Consider the following 19,778-nt stretch of genomic DNA (forward strand, 5'->3'; position numbering starts at 1 on the left):
GGATGAATAGATAGATAGATAGATAGATAGATAGATAGATAGATGATAGATAGATAGATAGATGGGATGCATAAATGATAGATAGATGGATAGATAGATAGATAGATAGATGGAATAGAGGGGGTGCATAAATGATAGAGAGATGGATGGATGGATGGATGGATGGATAGATAGATAGATAGATAGATAGATAGATAGATAGATGGGATGCATAAATGATAGATAGATGGATAGATAGATGGAATAGAGGGGGTGCATAAATGATAGATGGATGGATGGATGGATGGATGGATGGATGGATGGATAGATAGATAGATAGATAGATAGATAGATAGATAGATAGATGGGATGCATAAATGATAGATAGATGGATAGATAGATAGATGGAATAGAGGGGTGCATAAATGATAGATGGATGGATGGATAGATAGATAGATAGATAGATAGATAGATAGATAGATAGATGGGATGCATAAATGATAGATAGATGGATAGATAGATAGATAGATAGATAGATAGATAGATAGATAGATAGATAGATGGAATAGAGGGGGTCCATAAATGATAGATGGATGGATGGATGGATGGATGGATGGATGGATAGATAGATAGATAGATAGATAGATAGATAGATAGATAGATGGGATGCATAAATGATAGATAGATGGATAGATAGATAGTTTCATGGGGTCCTCATTGTTGTTAAGGCCTCGGCAAATTGACCAAGACTTAACCCCTATTGTGCAGTCTGGTACCTTTATCCTTTGCAGAACTATAAGTCACCATCCCTTTTTAGGGGGGGGGGGGTTCATGCTCGGCTTCACTGTCTCCCACCATGCCTTCCTTCCCTTTTTCCCCCTCCAGGAATGTGAAGACAGCAATTGCTGTGAATCCGATTGCACATTGAAAAAAGGGAAAGATTGTGCCCACGGGGAGTGCTGTGTGCTGGCGACGTGCAAGGTAAGCCCAGCCTCCGCATGGCTCCTTGTGCCTCCTATTTCCACAAGAAGGGAGATATTCCAGGTCAGTGTTGGCTCAGATTTATTAGCCAAGGCAATGCAGAAGAGCATTGGGAAACCACGAGCTTGAGTGGAGGCTACCACACAACCTTATGGTTCTCCAACTAGTGCCAAGGGAAGTTGGACTAGATGGCCTTTGTGGTGTCTTTCCAACTCGAAGATTCTAAGGGTGTGATTTGTGGCCTGTGCTGCAGTGCGTGCAAAGTTCTAAAACATCCCGAGTAACGTGGGACTCGGTGGTCTTCTCTCTCCTTGTGGGTCAGGTGAAAGCCAAAGGCACTGTCTGCAGAGATATTGCGGATGCCGACTGTGATTTGAAGGAATACTGCAACGGTACCTCGCCCTTATGTACAGCCGATTTCTATGTGGAGGACGGACAGACGTGCGACGAGGACAAAGGGGTTTGCATGACCGGAGTGTGTCAGAGCTCGGATCAGTGGTGCCGGCAGATATTTGGAAAAGGTAACAACAACATCGCTTCTTCACAACCCACACGGGTGTCCATGCACCTTGCGACTTGCATGCTGGGTGGAGCCTCCTCATCCAGGAGCATTGTTTGTGTGTTTTTTCTCTGTCTGTCCCAAGGTAGATCTACACTGCGGAATGAATGCAGTTTGGCACCACTAGGAAGTGCAGTGCCTGAATGCTATGGAATCATAAGTGTTATAGCTTCACAACAACAACAACAACAACAATGCATTTTATTTATACGGTGGCATATAGGCTTAAACCGCTGAACTGCTGAACTGGCTGACCAAAAGTTTGGCGGTTCGAATCCGGGGAGCGGGGTGAGCTCCCACTGTTAGCACCAGCTTCTGCCAACCTAGCAGTTCGAAAACATGCAAATGTTAGTAGATCAATAGGTCAACTGGCTGACCAAAAGGTTGGCGGTTCGGATCCGGGGAGCGGGGTGAGCTCCCACTGTTAGCACCAGCTTCTGCCAACCTAGCAGTTCGAAAACATGCAAATGTTAGTAGATCAATAGGTCAACTGGCTGACCAAAAGGTTGGCGGTTCGAATCTGGGGAGCAGGGTGAGCTCCCACTGTTAGCACCAGCTTCTGCCAACCTAGCAGTTCGAAAACATGCAAATGTTAGTAGATCAATAGGTCAACTGGCTGACCAAAAGGTTGGCGGTTCAAATCCGGGGAGCAGGGTGAGCTCCCACTGTTAGCACCAGCTTCTGCCAACCTAGCAGTTCGAAAACATGCAAATGTTAGTAGATCAATAGGTCAACTGGCTGACCTAAAGGTTGGCGGTTCGAATCTGGGGAGCAGGGTGAGCTCCCACTGTTAGCACCAGCTTCTGCCAACCTAGCAGTTCGAAAACATGCAAATGTTAGTAGATCAATAGGTCAACTGGCTGACCAAAAGGTTGGCGGTTTGAATCCGGGGAGCAGGGTGAGCTCCCGCTGTTAGCACCAGCTTCTGCCAACCTAGCAGTTCGAAAACATGCAAATGTTAGTAGATCAATAGGTCAACTGGCTGACCAAAAGGTTGGCGGTTCGAATCCGGGGAGCAGGGTGAGCTCCCACTGTTAGCACCAGCTTCTGCCAACCTAGCAGTTCGAAAACATGCAAATGTTAGTAGATCAATAGGTCAACTGGCTGACCAAAAGGTTGGCGGTTCGAATCCGGGGAGCGGGGTGAGCTCCCGCTGTTAGCACCAGCTTCTGCCAACCTAGCAGTTCGAAAACATGCAAATGTTAGTAGATCAATAGGTCAACTGGCTGACCAAAAGGTTGGTGGTTCGGATCCGGGGAGCAGGGTGAGCTCCCGCTGTTAGCACCAGCTTCTGCTAACCTAGCAGTTCAAAAACATGCAAATGTGAGTAGATCAATAGGTCAACTGGCTGACTGAAAGGTTGGCGGTTCGAATCTGGGGAGCAGGGTGAGCTCCCGCTGTTAGCACCAGCTTCTGCCAACCTAGCAGTTCGAAAACATGCAAATGTTAATAGATCAATAAGTCAACTGGCTGACCAAAAGGTTGGTGGTTCGAATCTGGGGAGCAGGGTGAGCTCCCGCTGTTAGCACCAGCTTCTGCCAACCTAGCAGTTCGAAAACATGCAAATGTTAGTAGATCAATAGGTCAACTGGCTGACCAAAAGGTTGGTGGTTCGGATCTGGGGAGCAGGGTGAGCTCCTGCTGTTAGCACCAGCTTCTGCCAACCTAGCAGTTTGAAAACATGCAAATGTTAGTAGATCAATAGGTCAACTGGCTGACCAAAAGGTTGGCCGTTCGAATCCGGGGAGCAGGGTGAGCTCCCGCTGTTAGCACCAGCTTCTGCCAACCTAGCAGTTCGAAAACATGCAAATGTTAGTAGATCAATAGGTCAACTGGCTGACCAAAAGGTTGGCAGTTCGAATCTGGGGAGCAGGGTGAGCTCCCGCTGTTAGCACCAGTTTCTGCCAACCTAGCAGAAGGTATTCGTCTCCCTTTCATGTGCATTTTTCTTGTGTTTCCAGACTCAAAAAGCGGGACTTCACAGTGCTACGAAGAAATCAACAGCCAAAGGGACAGGATGGGACACTGCGGCTCCAGTGCGCGCGGATACGAGAGCTGCCAGTGGCAGTACGTTGTGAGAAGAAACGCTTCATCCTTGCATGAAAACGCTCCTTTTTTGCAGCAGAGGGCAATGTTGTTCCGTAGTCCAGGACTGCGTTTACATTGTGGGATACTTTTTGTGGTGAAGGTTGCAGTTTTTTCTGCAATGCATTGGCACCTGATCAAGATACTATGTCAGTGTTTCTCAACCTGGGGATCGGGACCTCTGGGGGGGTTGCGAGGGGGTGCCAGAGGGGTCGCCAAAGACCACCAGAAAACACAGTCTTTTCTGTTGGTAATGCGGGTTCTGTGTGTGAAGTCTGGCCCAATTCTATCATTGGTGTGGTCCAGAATAATAATAATAATAATAATAATAATAATAATAGTAATAATAATAATAATAATAATACCTTTATTTATACCCCGCTTCCATCTCCCGAAGGACTCGGTGCGGCTTACAAGAGGCCGAGCCCAAATACAGGGTTAGTCAAAATGAATAGGCCAATATATATGCAATTTGACTAGAGATTGGCCTATTCATTTTGACTAACCCTGTACATCATAAAAAACATAACAACAACAATACAACAATAAATAAACTCATAAACAAGCAGTAAACATTAACAATAACTCCACGACTCATTAAAAGAACCCATGGCAGAGCCAAATGTAATAATTAAAATTGTTAAAAAATGCTGGGCATTACCAGGTGAAATAGGATAGGTATTTTGGAGATAGGTGGACTGTGCAGACGATCCTAAATCTCTAATGTTCTTTATCGGTGAACTATAAATCTGAACAACTCAAATATCAAAGCCTATTTTCCCCAGACTCCACCAGTGCTCGCATTTGGGCAGATTGAGTATTCGTGTAGAGTTTGGTCACGGGAGTTCTGTGTGCCAAATTTGTTTCAATTCCATTGTTGGTGGAGTTCAGAATGCTCTTTGATTGTAGGTGGACTATAAATCCCATCAACTACAACTCACAAATGTCAAGGCCTATTTTCCCCAGACTCCACCAGTGCTCACATTTGGGCATATTGAGGATTTGTGCCAAGTTCGGTCCAGATCCATCATTGTTTGAGTCCACAGTGCTCTCTGGATGCAGGTGAACTACAACTCCAAAACTCAAGGTCAATGCCCACCAAACCCTTCCAGTATTTTCTTTTGGTTGTGGGAGTTCTCTGTGCCAAATTTATTTCAATTCCATCGTTGGTGGAGTTTAGAATGTTTTTTGATTGTGGGTGAACTAGAAACCCCAGCAACTACAACTCCCAAATGACAAAGTCATTCCCCCCTCAACCTTACCAGTATTCAAATTTGGGCATATCGGGTATTTGTGACAAATTTGGTCCAGTGAATGAAAATACAAGGTTGTAGTAGGTTTTTCGGGCTATATGGCCATGGTCTAGAGGCATTCTCTCCTGACGTTTCACCTGCATCTATGGCAAGCATCCTCAGAGGTAGTGAGGTCTGTTGGAACTAGGAAAATGAGTTTATATCTGTGGAATGACCAGGGTGAGACAAAGGGCTCTTGTCTGCTGGAGCTAGGTGTGAATGTTTCAACTGACCACCTTGATTAGCATATAATGACCTGACAGTGCCTAGAGCAAACTTTTGTTGAGAGGTGATTGTTTGTTTCCTCTCTGTTGTTGTGCTCTTGTAATTTTAGAGTTTTTTTTAATACTGGTAGTCGGATTTTGTTCATTTTCATGGTCTCTTCCTTTCTGTTGAAATTGTCCACATGCTTGTGGATTTCAATGGCTTCTCTGTGTTGTCTGACATGGTGGTGGTGAGAGTGGTCCAGCATTTCTGTGTTCTCAAATAATATGCTGTGTCCAGGTTGGTTCCTCAGGTGTTCTGCTATGGCTGATTTCTCTGGTTGAAGGAGTCTGCAGTGCCTTTCATGTTCCTTGATTCGTGTTTGGGCAATGCTGCTGCGTTTGGTGGTCCCTCTGGAGACTTGTCCACAGCTTCATGGGATACATTACAAACTATCTCCAGACTCACCAAGAAAATCCAACCAATGCTCCGTTCAGCAAAGGACAAGAGGGATCCTCTCACTCCTGCAGGAGTCTACCGTATACCATGCAGCTGTGGACAAGAAGTCTCCAGAGCAGGCATGGGGAACCTTCGGCTCTCCAGCTGTGGTGGACTTCAACTCCCACAATTCCTTGAGGCTCGGCATTTGCCCCAAAGGCTTACCTTGGCCCAACGAGGTTTGTTTGGCTCTTTTTCATGGAGGACGGGCAGCAAAGGGGGAGAGACGAGCGTAACGTAGAGCCAAACAAACCTCGTTGGGCCAAGGTAAGCCTTTGGGGCGAATGCCGAGCTTCAAGGAATTGTGGGAGTTGAAGTCCACCACACCTGGAGAGCCGAAGGTTCCTGACCCCTGCTCCAGAGGGACCACCAAACGCAGCGGAATTGCCCAAACATGAATCCAGGAACATGGAAGGTACTGCAGACTCCTTCAACCAGAGAAGTCAGCCATAGCAGAGCACCTGAGGAACCAGCCTGGACACAGCAGATTATTTGAGAACACAGAAATGCTGGACCTCTCCAACAACCACCATGTCAGATTACACAGAGAAGCCATTGAAATCCACAAGAAGCATGTGGACCATTTCAACAGAAAGGAGGAAACCATGAAAATGAACACAATCTGGCTACCAGTATTAAAAAACTCTAAAATTACAACAGCAAAACAAGCAGAGAGGAAACAATCAGGTACATCTAATCACCCCTCAACAAAAGATTCCACCAAGCCATCAAATGCTAATCAAGGTGGTCAGTTGAAACATTCACACCTAGCTCCAGCAGACAAGAGTCCTTTGTCTCACCCTGGACATTATTCCACAGATATATAAACCCATTTTCCTAGTTCCAACAGACCTCACTACCTCTGAGGATGCTTGCCATAGATGCAGGCGAAACGTCAGGAGAAAATGCCTCTAGAACATGGCCATATAACCCAGACAAACCTACAACATCCCAAAACCAACAGTTCCTAGATATTCAGTTCCCCAAGTATTTCCAGTTCCTCAATATTCAGTTCAGCGAGTATCGAAGAGCCCATGCCCGCACTGGTATCTTTGCAGGGAAATATCAGCAATATCACCTGCTTTCACTGCCAGGTTTTGGAAATCTGTGTATGCACCTGAGACCACTGTGGAATCCTCCCTCCTTCCCCCCTACTCTTGTGTTAATCTGCAGGGACCTGAAGTGTGGCAAGCTGGTGTGCCTATACACAAGCAAAAAGCCATTTACCATCGAAAATGCGGCTATCATTTACGCGAAGGTGAAGAACCAGATCTGCGTCACCTTGGACTACATGAAGGGACTGGGAGTGAAGGACCCGTTCCTGGTTCACGATGGGGCCAGCTGCGGAAAGGACAAGGTGAGGGCTTACCTGGAGGTCTTGCAGCAGTGCCAAAGTGCTAAGGAGGCTGTCCAAGTCCTGAACCAGAGGGCCATTGGTGTCTCCTGCTCACTGGGATGTCTGTGGTGGAGGAAACACATACAATCTAGGATGAAATGGTCCCCAAATGTGTCTGAAATCCTCCCCTTGGGTGGTGGGCAGTGTGGTGTTGGTGGAGGACATTGGCAGGGTCCTTGGACATGTTCATGGCACCCACTATAACCTGCAATGTCATTGGAGGGGGGGCATTGGTGTCCCCTGCTCACTGGGATGTCTGTGGTGGAGGAAACACATGCAATCTAGGATGAAATCTCCCCAAATGTGTCTGAAATCCCCACCTTGGGTGGTGGGCAGTGTGGTGTTGGTGGAGGACATTGGCAGGGTCCTTGGACATGTTCATGGCACCCACTATAACCTGCAATGTCATTGGAGGGAGGGGGGCATTGGTGTCTCCTGCTCACTGGGATGTCTGTGGTGGAGGAAACACATACAATCTAGGATGAAATGGTCTCCAAATGTGTCTGAAATCCTCCCCTTGGGTGGTGGGCAGTGTGGTGTTGGTGGAGGACATTGGCAGGGTCCTTGGACATGTTCATGGCACCCGCTATAACCTGCAACGTCATTGGAGGGAGGGGGGCATTGGTGTCTCCTGCTCACTGGGATGTCTGTGGTGGAGGAAACACATACAATCTAGGATGAAATGGTCCCCAAATGTATCTGAAATCCTCCCCTTGGGTGGTGGGCAGTGTGGTGTTGGTGGAGGACATTGGCAGGGTCCTTGGACATGTTCATGGCACCCGCTATAACCTGCAATGTCATTGGAGGGGGGGCATTGGTGTCTCCTGCTCACTGGGATGTCTGTGGTGGAGGAAACACATACAATCTAGGATGAAATGGTCCCCAAATGTGTCTGAAATCCTCCCCTTGGGCAGTGTGGTGTTTGTGGAGGACATTGGCAGGGTCCTTGGACATGTTCATGGCACCCGCTATAACCTGCAATGTCATTGGAGGGGGGGGGGCATTGGTGTCTCCTGCTCACTGGGATGTCTGTGGTGGAGGAAACACATACAATCTAGGATGAAATGGTCCCCAAATGTGTCTGAAATCCTCCCCTTGGGTGGTGGGCAGTGTGGTGTTGGTGGAGGACATTGGCAGGGTCCTTGGACATGTTCATGGCACCCACTATAACCTGCAATGTCATTGGAGGGGGGGCATTGGTGTCCCCTGCTCACTGGGATGTCTGTGGTGGAGGAAACACATACAATCTAGGATGAAATGGTCCTCGAATGTGTCTGAAATCCTCCCCTTGGGTGGTGGGCAGTGTGGTGTTGGTGGAGGACATTGGCAGGGTCCTTGGACATGTTCATGGCACCCGCTATAACCTTCAATGTCATTGGAGGGGGGGCATTGGTTTCTCCTGCTCACTGGGATGTCTGTGGTGGAGGAAACACATACAATCTAGGATGAAATGGTCCCCAAATGTGTCTGAAATCCTCCCCTTGGGTGCTGGGCAGTGTGGTGTTGGTGGAGGACATTGGCAGGGCTCTTGGACATGTTCATGGTACTTGCTATAACCTGCAATGTCATTGGAGGGAGGGCCTTTGGTTTCTCCTGAGTAGTGGGAGCTAGAGCTGTGGGTACCCCAGCCTCACATGCACACATGTTTTCACTTCTATTATGTGCACAGATGACCCTTTTCTCCTGTCCTTTTCAGATCTGCATGAACCAGAAGTGTGTGGACCGGTCTGTTATAAAACTGACTTGCAATACATACACAGACTGCAACAATAGAGGAGTGAGTAAAAGCCAGTGAACCTGTCCTCTAATAGCATCAAACATGAGGTGTCCCTGGATTTTTGAGTTTTCGAATGCTAGGCAAGCTGCAAGTATAGGAGGATGTATATGTGGAACCAGGAGGTATTCTCCTCCCTCGGCATTCGATAAGATCTCAAGGCCACCTTTGACAATCTGGGGCAGAGGGTGGAAAGCAAGAACTAACTAAGGTGAGGGAAACTAATTACCTTTCCCCCCCCCTCCTCTTTTGCTCCCCCTGCGATTCAGAAATGCAACAACCGAGGGAACTGCCATTGCGACATGGGTTGGGCCCCTCCGGACTGCAGGACGAGAGAGGAGGGAGGACTCGGAGGAAGCATCGACAGCTCCTACCGAAGCGGTTTGTCTGTCTTAAAGGACTTTGGATGTATTGCAGTTGCTGGTTGTCAACGCGGACAGTCAATTTTAAACACAACGTATTAGACGCCATGTCTTGGAAGATTTAGAGTTGACTAGCTTGAGGAACACTTGTTGTTGTTGTTCATTCGTTCAGTCGTCTCCGACTCCTCGTGACCTCATGGACCAGCCCACGCCAGAGCTCCCTGTCGGCTGTCCCTACCCCCAGCTCCTTCAAGGTCAGTCCAGTCACTTCAAGGATGCCATCCATCCATCTTGCCCTTGGTGGGCCCCTCTTCCTTTTGCCTTCCACTTTCCCCAGCATCATTCCCTTCTCTAGGCTTTCCTGTCTCCTCATGATGTGACCAAAGGACTTCAACTTTGTCTCTAGTCTCCTTCCCTCCAGTGAGCTTTAGTCAGGCTTTATTTCCTGGAGGATGGACTGGTTGGATCTTCTCGCAGTCCAAGGCACTCTCAGCACTTTCCTCCAACACCACAGCTCCAAAGCGCCTCTCTTCCTTCGCTCAGCCTTCCCTAAGGTCCATCTCTCACATCCGTAGGTGACTACAAGGAAGACCATGGCTTGGACTAGGCAATGGATCTTGGTTGCCAGTCTGATGTCTCTACTCTTGACTATTTTATCGAGATTGGACATTGCTCTCCTCCCAAGAAGGAAGCGTCTCCTGATTTCCTGGCCTCAGTCTGCATCTGCACTCATCTTCCCACCTAGAGATACAAACCCTGTCACGGCCTCCACGTTTTCTCCCTCTATTTCCCAGTTGTCAATCATTCTTGTTGCCATAATCTTGGTTTTTTTGATGTTTAGCTGCAACCCGGCTTTTGCGCTTTCTTCTTTCACCTTGATGAGAAGGCTCCTCAGCTCCTCCTCGCTTTCGGCCATCAGAGTGGTGTCATCTGCATATCTGAGGTTGTGAATGTTTCTTCCAGCCATTTCCACCCCAGCTTTGCATTCCTCAAGCCCTGCACATCCTCGCATGATGTGTTCTGCATACAAGTTAAGAAGGTTGGGTGAGAGGATGCAGCCTTGCCGTACGCCTTTCCCAATCTTGAACCCGTCTCCTGTTCCGTGGTCAGTTCTGACTGTGGCTCCTTGGTCCTTGTACAGATTCCTCAGGAGAGAGGGAAGGGGGCTTGGGATGCCCATCCCACCAAGAACTTGCCACCATTTATGATGATCCACACAGTCCAAGGCTTTGGAATAGTCAATGAAGCAGAAGTAGATGTTTTTCTGAAACTCCCTGCCTTTCTCCATTCTCCAGCATCCGGATATTGGCAATCTGGTCTCTCGTTCCTCTGCCTTTTCTAAACCCAGCTTGAACATCTGGCAACTCTCTCTCCATGTATTGCTGGAGTCTTCCTTGCAGGATCTTGAGCATTCCCTTCCTGGCATTACCTTACTGGGGAACACTATGTCATAGTAATTACTGGAAAGGTTCAATGTTGGAAAAGTGTGTGTGTGTATATTAGGCTTTGGTTGATCCAAAAGAAAATAGTTCAAAACTCGTTTTGGATGTAGGAGGTGTTGGTGGTTCGATTTGGAATTGAATTCTGAATTTTCAGGAAAAAAATCAGAACTTTTAGAACTTTCTGAAATTTCCGATTCACTTCGTTAATGGCAGACGCGGTTGTGCAATACGCAATACACAAGACTTGAAAGTACGGGACTAGTAGTGTCTCCTCAGTGGCAACGCAAAGCAACTGAGGACGTAAAGAGTAGGAAGAGGCCTTTTTGGCTTTTTGAAGTTGATTTCACAACTTTAGGAAGGATAAAGAGTCTGGGAATCCTTTTGGACCCTCTGCTGAGGATGGAGGCCCAGATCTTTCTCCGCCCTGAGCAGAACCGCCTTCTTTCTTTCCCCTGCGGCAGGCTAGACATCTGCCCCCCTCCCTGTCCAGCCCGACCTCGCTACGGTGACCCAGGCCACGGTCATCTCAAGACTGGACTACTGTAACGCCCTCTACATTGGCCTTCCTCTGTCGGTGATCCAGAAGCTCAAGTTGGTACAAAATGCAGCTGCTCGGCTTCTTGCGGGAATTCCAATGAGATGCTACGTAACACCAATCTTCCTGCAGCTGCATTGGTTACCCATTGAGCACCGGATCACTTTCAAAGGGATGGGACTCCCCTTTAAGGCCTTGCATGGTCTGGGGCTGATGTACCCGAGGGACCGCCTCACCCCCTACCAACCCCAGAGATCCCTCCGTTCTGAGGACCAAGATCTATTGGAAATTCCCAGTGTCAAGACCTTGCGCCTAACAGCAACCAGGAGCAGAGCCTTCACAGCAGTGGCACCATCACTCTGGAATACTCTGCCACCTGAAGGCCGTGCCTTGCGGGATTTACCAGCTTTCTGCAGGGCTTGTAAGACATATCTATTTCGACGTGCCTTTGATCTCTGATTGTTTTTAAATTGTTTTAAATTGTTTTTAAATAGTTTTTCGATATTAGTCTGTTCTTGTAAGCCGCTCCGAGCCCCAGGGGAGTGGCGGCATATAAGTTCAATTAATTAATATTTTGACTATTTGGCAACGCAAGGCAAACTGAGGAAACAAACGGAACCCTCAGACTCCAATATTACCTACCCACGCGTCGCCCACCCGTCCTGAACCCCATCAGCAACAACACACAAGTGGCTGCAAGGCAGGCAGCCATGCCGGCAAAAACCTTGCTCCCAGCCCTTCTCTGCTTGCCCTGCCCTGCTCTTCTTCCAACCGCTCTTCTTCCAACCTCCCTTCAACCTCCCTTTCTCTTTCCCTTTCCCTTCTCCCTTCCCAGGCTCAAAATGAGCCTCTGAGCCATGTGCTGCCCTGTATCTAGCGCAATGGCTGCTGTGCCGAAACCCTGCCCCCCCCTCCTGTCACGTTGCCAGGGCTCTGCCTTATTTAAGTAGAGGTGAATCAAACTCCCAGTTTTAACAAACAGTTTAATTAAAGCAGCACTTACTTGCTGGCTGTTTTTATAGTCCAAAATATAAAACACAAAGATAGCTAGAGAATAAACAAAAACTGATAGCAAAAATAACCTCGTAGTCAAAAGGGTCCAGTCCTGTGGTCAAACGGCGAGAGTTCAATAAAAAAACCCCAGTCTTTTGTTTTTTTTTAATGAATGCTCCCAATAGAAAATACATAAGGATGTGGGCGAACTACAATTACTAGAATCATGGGTCAATCCTTCCCAAACCCTGCCATTATTCAAAGATGGCCATGTTGGCTCTATGTGCCAAGTGTGGTCCAGATCCGACATCACCTGGGTTCAGTGTTCTCTGGATAAGGGTGAACTACACCTCCCAGATTCCCAGGGCAATCATCCACAAACCCAGCCAGTAATCACAGTTGCCCATGTTGGTTCTGAGTTGGTTCTGCCAAGTTTGGTCCAGATTTGTTGTCAGCTGGATTCAGTGTTCTCTGGATAAGGGTGAACTACAACTCCCAGATTCCCAGGGCAATCACCCACAAACCCAGCCAGTAATAACAGCTGCCCATATTGGTTCTGAGTGCCAAGTTTGGTCCAGATTTGTTGTCAGCTGGATTCAATGTTCTCTGGGTAAGGGTGAACTACAACTCCCAGACTCCCAGGGCAATCACCCACAAACCCAGCCAGTAATAACAGCTGCCCATATTGGTTCTGAGTGCCAAGTTTGGTCCAGATTTGTCGTCAGCTGGATCCAGTGTTCTCTGGATAAGGGTGAACTACAACTTCCAGATTCCCAGGGCAATTACCCACAAACCCAGGCAGTAATCACAGCACCCATATTGGTTCTGAGTGCTAAGTTTGGTCCAGATTTGTCATCAGCTGGATTTGGTGTTCTCTGGATAAAGGTGAACTACAACTCCCAGATTCCCAGGGCAATCACCCACACAAACCCAGCCGGTAATCACAGCTGCCCATATTGGTTCTGAGTGCCAAGTTTGGTCCAGATTTGTCGTCAGCTGGATTCAGTGTTCTCTGGATAAGGGTGAACTACAACTCCCAGATTCCCAGGGCAATCACCCACAAACCCAGCCAGTAATCACAGCACTCATATTGGTTCTGAGTGCTAAGTTTGGTCCAGATTTGTCGTCAGCTGGATTCAGTGTTCTCTGGATAAGGGTGAACTACAACTCCCAGATTCCCAGGGCAATCACCCACAAACCCAGCCAGTAATCACAGTTGCCCATGTTGGTTCTGAGTGCCAAGTTTGGTCCAGATTTGTCATCAGCTGGATTTGGTGTTCTCTGGATAAGGGTGAACTACAACTCCCAGATTCCCAGGGCAATCACCCACAAACCCAGCCGGTAATCACCGTTGCCCATGTTGGTTCTGAGTGCCAAGTTTGGTCCAGATTCATCATCAGCTGGATTAAAGGTTAATGGAGAGGCAGTGGGCAGGGGTCATGCAAATTGCAATGGAGAGAGTAAGGAACACTGGGATGTCTGTGGTGGAGGAAACACATATAATCTAGGATGTAATTGTCCCCGTATGGAAGCTTTGTGTGTAGATGACTTCCCTTTGCTGCTGTCCAGGGTGCTGATGTTGGGGAGACTGGGCTGGAGTGTTGTTCCGCTTCCCGATCTCCTTTCTTTCCCCGTGATAGGTTCCGCTCTTTTAGCCGAACGCCGTAGAGTGACCATCGCCGTCAGGAACTGGCTCCTGATCAGCTTCTTCCTTTTCCTCCCCGTCATTATTGGCTCTGCCATCTTGATCGTCAAGCTGAGAGACATCTTCTCAGGTCTGAAAGTGGAGGAGGAGATCGAAGACGAAGGTGAAGAGACCGAAGGGTACGTTGTTTTCCTCATCCCTTCAAGGCATGGGGATTCTGTGGCCAGCTTGATTAGCATGAAATGGCCTTGCAGCTTCAAAGCCTGGCTGCTTCCTGCCTGAGGAATCCTTTGTTGGGAGGTGTTGTCAGGCCCTGAGTGTCTTGTCTGTCTTGTCAGTGTGCAATAGCACTGAATGTTTGCCGGATGTGTTCGGTGATCCACTTCGGGGTGAGAACGGCAGAATATAATACTGTAAATAAATAAATATGTTTGGCTTCATGAAGAGAGGGAGAGAGAGCAAGCGAGGGAGGGAGGGAGGCTGGAATGAAGAAGAAAAGGATGCTTCTACCTCTTCACTTTGTGCTTCTGCGCCACATCTTAAAGTTGATCTGTCTTTTTTACTGTTCCATGCGAATGTGCATTTATATAAATTTATTTATAAAGTAAATTAATAAATGCACTACATGTGGGGCAGCAAAATCCCCACCCATTTCTACCCAAATGTTACTTTCAGTGTAATCCACAGAAATACACAACTTGGGTTTCTGTGACTTTTTTTCCGGGCTGTATGGCCATGTTCCAGAAGCATTCTCTCCTGACGTTTCACCCACATCTATGGCAGGCATCCTCAGAGGTTGTGAGGTATATTGGAAACTAGACAAGATAGGTTTACATATCTGTTGAAGGTCAAGGATGGGAGAAAGAACTCTTGTCTGTTGTCTTTGCAATTGGCCATCTTGGTTAGCACTGAATGGCTTTGCAGCTTCAAAGCCTGGCTGCTCCCTGCCAGGGGGAGTCCTTTGTTGGGAGGTGTTAGCTGGCCCTGATTTATTCTTGTCTGGAATTCCCCTGCTTTTTGAGTGTTGCTCTTTATTTACTGTCCTGATTTTAGAGGGTTTTTTAAAAAAAGAAATTGGTATTCAGATTTTGTTCATTTTCATGGCCTCCTCCTTTCAGTTGAAATTGTCCACATGCTTGTGGATTTCAGTGGCTTCTCTGTGTAGTCTGACATGGTGGTTGTTAAAGTGGTTCAGCATTTCTGTGTTCTCAAATAATCTGCTGTGTCCAGGCTGGTCCATCAGGTGCTCTGCCATGACTGACTTGTCTGGTTGAAGGAGTCTGCAGTGCCTTCCATGTTCCTTGATTCGTGTTTGGGCAACGCTGCGTTTGGTGGGTCCTATGTAGACTTGTCCACAAGCATGGGAATTCCAGACAAGAATAAATCAGGGCTAGCTAACATCTCTGTAACGATTCGCGAAGATGCCACCAATTTGTAATGAGGCCACTAATTGGTGACGAGTTTGTAAAGGAGCCACCACTTTGTAAGGGTTTATTAATTTGATAGCGTAACTAATAGCTTGGTCTTTTTTTAATGCGTAGCGTGACTTAGCTTGGAAAGGAATTGTAACAGAGACCGGTTTTAGAAAAAAAACAGTAACAAGTTTATTAAAATGTAGAAGGAGCGTGATGGTTTCAATGTTTCTTAACTCTTAGAGGCACATATCTTCAAAGGTTACATTTGTAACGTTTCCTAAACAGCTCTGGAAAGGACTCTTCCTTCCACTAAACAGGTTTCAAAGTTATTTTTTTCCAAACTGTATTTCTTTCCTTAATAGATTTCTTCAGTTACTAGCTTATTCTTTCTTTGTGATGTTTCTGTTGCAATAGAGATTCCCACTGGATTTCTTTCATACACTACTTATTAATATAGATAAGCCAACTTGACTTATCTAAACTACTCAGGCTAAAAGCCAAAACCTTCCTGATTCTCACTACTATAGAATCAGCCTTTCCCTGTAGTTCTTAAAACTACAGATTACCTTCCTGGTTCTCACTACTAGAGATCCAGCCACTCCTGCAGCTCACAGACTGCAGACTAACTTACTAGTTCTCAGCACACACTAGAACCAACCTCTCCTGTAGTTCATTGACTACAGACTAACCGTTTTAAAATGGCTGCCAAGTGGCAATTGGCTCCACCCCTGTTTCCATGGTAACCCAACCCAACATGAGTTGAGCTGGCTACCATCCCCCCTAGTTATGCAACTTTAAATACTTACCCTTTAAAACATCTATCTATAATTATACATAACTGCAAGTTAAAAATTTACACTTCACCACAACCTCCCAACAAAGGACTCCCCCAGGCAGGAAGCAGCCAGGTTTTGAAGTTGCAAGGCCATTCCATGCTAATAAAGCTGGCCAATTGCAACATTCACACTTGCCTCAAAGAGAGAATAGTTCTTTCTCCCACCCTGGACATTATTGCACAGATATATCAACCTCGCTTGCCTAGTTTTTCGTGGTTTCCTCCTTATAGTTGAAACCCAGGCTTTGAAGCTGCAAGGCCATTCAATGCTAATCAAGCTGGCCAATTGCAACATCCACATTTGCCTCAAGCAGACAAGAGTTCTTTCTCCCACCCTGGACATTATTTCGGCGATACATAAACCTCACTTGCCTAGTTTCCAAGAGACCTCACAACCTTTGCAGATGCCTGGCATAAATGTGGGCGAAACATCAGGAGAGAATGCTTCTGGAACATGGCCAGACAGCCTGGAAAACTCACAGCAACCCAAATGCCAAAACCTTTCTGCAAGTGACCTGCTTTGGTTAGTTTGGAGATCGAACGTAACACAGTTTTGCAATTTCTTCCTCTGCTTAGAAGTTTTGTACAAAATATTATTGATGCATTTCTCTCCTCCTTTTTTTAGTTCTAGATCGCAAGACGCAGACCAGTCGGAAAATGCAAGGTAGATTTCTTTTGTCTGTTTTCAGTCGTTGCGCTACAATTTTTTAAAAGTGTGCAAATCTTTGCTGATTCTGCCTTACGTTCTGCCTTGCAGTGTATAGAAACGGATGGGCGGACATTGTCGACTTGGTGGCTGGACTGTCGAAAGCCTTTCCTCCTCTCCTGACAGCGCAAACCCACAACAGTTTAATGTGACTGCCCCTCTGTGATGTAGTATAATTATTCAAGCCCATTTGGCTTGCGGTTACTCAGATTTTAACAATAAAATAGACTTCATTCTTAAAAGTAAATGTGTGCATTCTGTTTCTGGCGGGTGGACCAAGGTTGCCAAGGGAATGGAAATTGTAAAGGAATTGATCAAGGGTCTGGAGAACAAGCCCTATGAGGAGCGGCTGAAAGAGCTGGGGTATGTTTAGCCTGAAGAAGAGAAGGCTGAGAGGAGACATGATGAGGGCCATGTATAAATACATGAGAGGAAGCCACAGGGAGGAGGGAGTAAGCTTGTTTTCTGCTTCCATGGAGACTAGGATGCAATGGACCAATGGCTTCAAACTACAAGAGAGGAGTTTCCATCTGAAAATGAGGAAGAACTTCCTGACTGTGAGAGCTGTTCAGCAGTGGAACTCTCTGCCCTGGAGTGTGGTGGAGTTTCCTTCTTTGGAGGCTTTGCAACAGATGCTGGATGGCCATCAGTCGAGGGTGCTTTGAATGCAATTTTCCTGCATCTTGGCAGAATGGGGTTGGACTGGATGGCCCATGAGGTCTCTTCCAACTCTAGGAATCTTTCTGACCATGATAGCTGTTTAGCAGTGGAACTCTCTGCCCCGGAGTGTGGTGGAGTCTCCTTCTTTGGAGGCTTTGAAACAGAGACTGGATGGTCATCTGTTGGGGGTGCTTTGAACGTGATCATCCTGCTTCTTGGCAGGATGAGGTTGGACTGGATGGCCCACCAGGTCTCTTCCAACTCTAGGATTCTGACTTTCTGACTGTGAGAGCTGTTTATCAGCGGAACTCTCTGCCCCGAAGTGTGGTGGAGGCTCCTTCTTTGGAGGCTTTGAAACAGAGACTGGATGGTCATCTGTTGGGGGTGCTTTGAACATGATCGTCCTGCTTCTTGGCAGAATGGAGTTGGACTGGATGGCCCATGAGGTCTCTTCCAACTCTAGGATTCTTTCTGACCATGAGAGCCGTTCAGCAGTGGAACTCTCTGCCCCGAAGTGTGGTGGAGGCTTCTTCTTTGGAGGCTTTTAAGCAGAGGCAGGATGGCCATCTGTCAGGGGTGATTTGAGTGCAATATTCCTGCTTCTTGGCAGAATGGGGTTGGACTGGATGGTCCATGAGGTCTCTTTCAACTCTAGGATTCTAACTTTCTGACTGTGAGAGCCGTTCAGCAGTGGAACTCTCTGCCCCAGAGTGTGGTGGAGGCTTCTTCTTTGGAGGCTTTTAAGCAGAGGCTGGATGGCCATCTGTCAGGGGTGCTTTGACCGTGATCATCCTGCTTCTTGGCAGAATGGGGTTGAACTGGATGGCCCACGAGGTCTTGTCCAACTCTATGATTCTAGGATTCCATGAAAGACAGGATTGAGGATGATTTGAAGAAAGCTATTATATCAATGCAGCTATAGCAATGGAGGGGAAAGAGACCCCTTCCTTGGCCACAGCACTTTTCCTTCGAAAGGCAATGGAAATGATTTTCACTCCTTCCCTCCACCATATTTTCACACGGGCAAAGGAATTGTAGAATCGTAGGATCATCACACTGGCAACCAAAGATCCGCATAGTCAAAGCAATGGCATTCCCCGTAGTAAGCTATGGATGGGAGAGCTGGACCATAAGGAAGGCTGAGCAAAGGAAGAGAGACACTTTTGAACTGTAGTGTTGGAGGAAAATGCTGAGAATATCTTGGACCTCAAGAAGATCCAACCAGTCTGTCCTCCAGGAAAGAAAGCCCAACTGCTCATTGGAGGGAAGGAGATGAGACGCAAAGAGAAAGTCTTTTGGCCACATCATGAGAAGACAGGAAAGCCTGGAGAAGCCTGGGGAAAATGGAAGGAAAAAAGGAAGAGGGGCCAACCAAGGGCAAGGTGGGTGGATGGCATCCTTGAAGTGACTGGATTGACCTTGAAGGAGCTGGGGGTGGTGACGGCCGACAGGGAGCTCTGGGGTGGGCTGGTCCATGAAGTCATGAAGAGTCAGAAACGACTGAATGAATGAACAACAGATAATAATTATAATTATAGTATTAATTAATTAATTATTAAGTGCGGTGTTGGAGGAAAGTTCTGAGAGTGCCTTGGACTGTGAGAAGATCCAACCAGTCCATCCTCCAGGAAATGAAGCCTGACTGCTCACTGGAGGGAAGGAGACGAGAGGCCAAGATGAAGTCCTTTGGCCACATCATGAGAAGACAGGAAAGCTTAGAGAAGAGAATGATGCTGGGGAAAAGGGAAGGAAAAAGGAAGAGGGGCCGACCAAGGGCAAGGTGGGTGGACGGCATCCTTGAAGTGATTGACTTGACCTTGAAGGAGATGTGGGTGTCCATGGCCGACAGGGAGCAGCTCTGGCCTGGGATGGTCCAGGAGGTCACCAAGAGTTGGAAGCGACTGAACGAATAAACAACAACAAAGGTTCATAGAGTTGGAAGAGACACCTTTTGCCAGGCAGGAGGGCACAACCAAAGTCCTCCTGAAAGATGGCCACCCAGCCTCTACTTTAGGAGCCCCTAGTGGTGCAGTGGGTTAAACCCCTGTGCTGGCAGGACTGAAGACCGACAGGTTGCAGGTTCGAATCTGGGGAGAGGCAGATGAGCTCCCTCTATCAGCTCCAGCTCCTCATGCGGGGACATGAGAGAAGCCTCCCACAAGGATGGTAAAAACATCAAATCATCCAGGCATCCCCTGGGCAACATCCTTACAGACGGCCAATTCTCTCACACCAGAAGCGACTTGCAGTTTATTTATTTATTTCTATTTATTTACAGCTTTTATATTCCACCCTTCTCACCTCGCAGGGGACTCAGGGCGGATTACTGTGCACACATATATGGCAAACATTCAATGCCAATTTTGGACATACAAACATATACAGACATACACAGAGGCTATTTAACTTTTTCTGGC

General features: G+C 47.2%; 1 protein-coding gene across 1 annotated transcript in view; it reads left to right on the forward strand.

Annotated features, from left to right (window-relative positions):
• The window catches only part of LOC132769767 (disintegrin and metalloproteinase domain-containing protein 2-like), a 68,420-nt gene extending 51,547 nt beyond the window's left edge, over positions 1–16,873 (forward strand). The window contains exons 14-22 of the mRNA XM_067470855.1: positions 865–960; positions 1,283–1,481; positions 3,481–3,586; positions 6,772–6,955; positions 8,691–8,771; positions 9,038–9,149; positions 13,741–13,924; positions 16,621–16,659; positions 16,753–16,873. Of these exons, the coding sequence (XP_067326956.1) occupies positions 865–960; positions 1,283–1,481; positions 3,481–3,586; positions 6,772–6,955; positions 8,691–8,771; positions 9,038–9,149; positions 13,741–13,924; positions 16,621–16,659; positions 16,753–16,759 (1,008 nt within the window). The 3' untranslated portion in view covers positions 16,760–16,873. The remainder of the gene's footprint in view (positions 1–864; positions 961–1,282; positions 1,482–3,480; positions 3,587–6,771; positions 6,956–8,690; positions 8,772–9,037; positions 9,150–13,740; positions 13,925–16,620; positions 16,660–16,752) is intronic.
• The last annotated feature ends 2,905 nt before the right edge of the window (positions 16,874–19,778 follow it).

The sequence above is a fragment of the Anolis sagrei genome, chromosome 7, assembly GCF_037176765.1.
Source record: "Anolis sagrei isolate rAnoSag1 chromosome 7, rAnoSag1.mat, whole genome shotgun sequence".
NCBI classification, from domain to species: Eukaryota; Metazoa; Chordata; class Lepidosauria; order Squamata; family Dactyloidae; genus Anolis; species Anolis sagrei.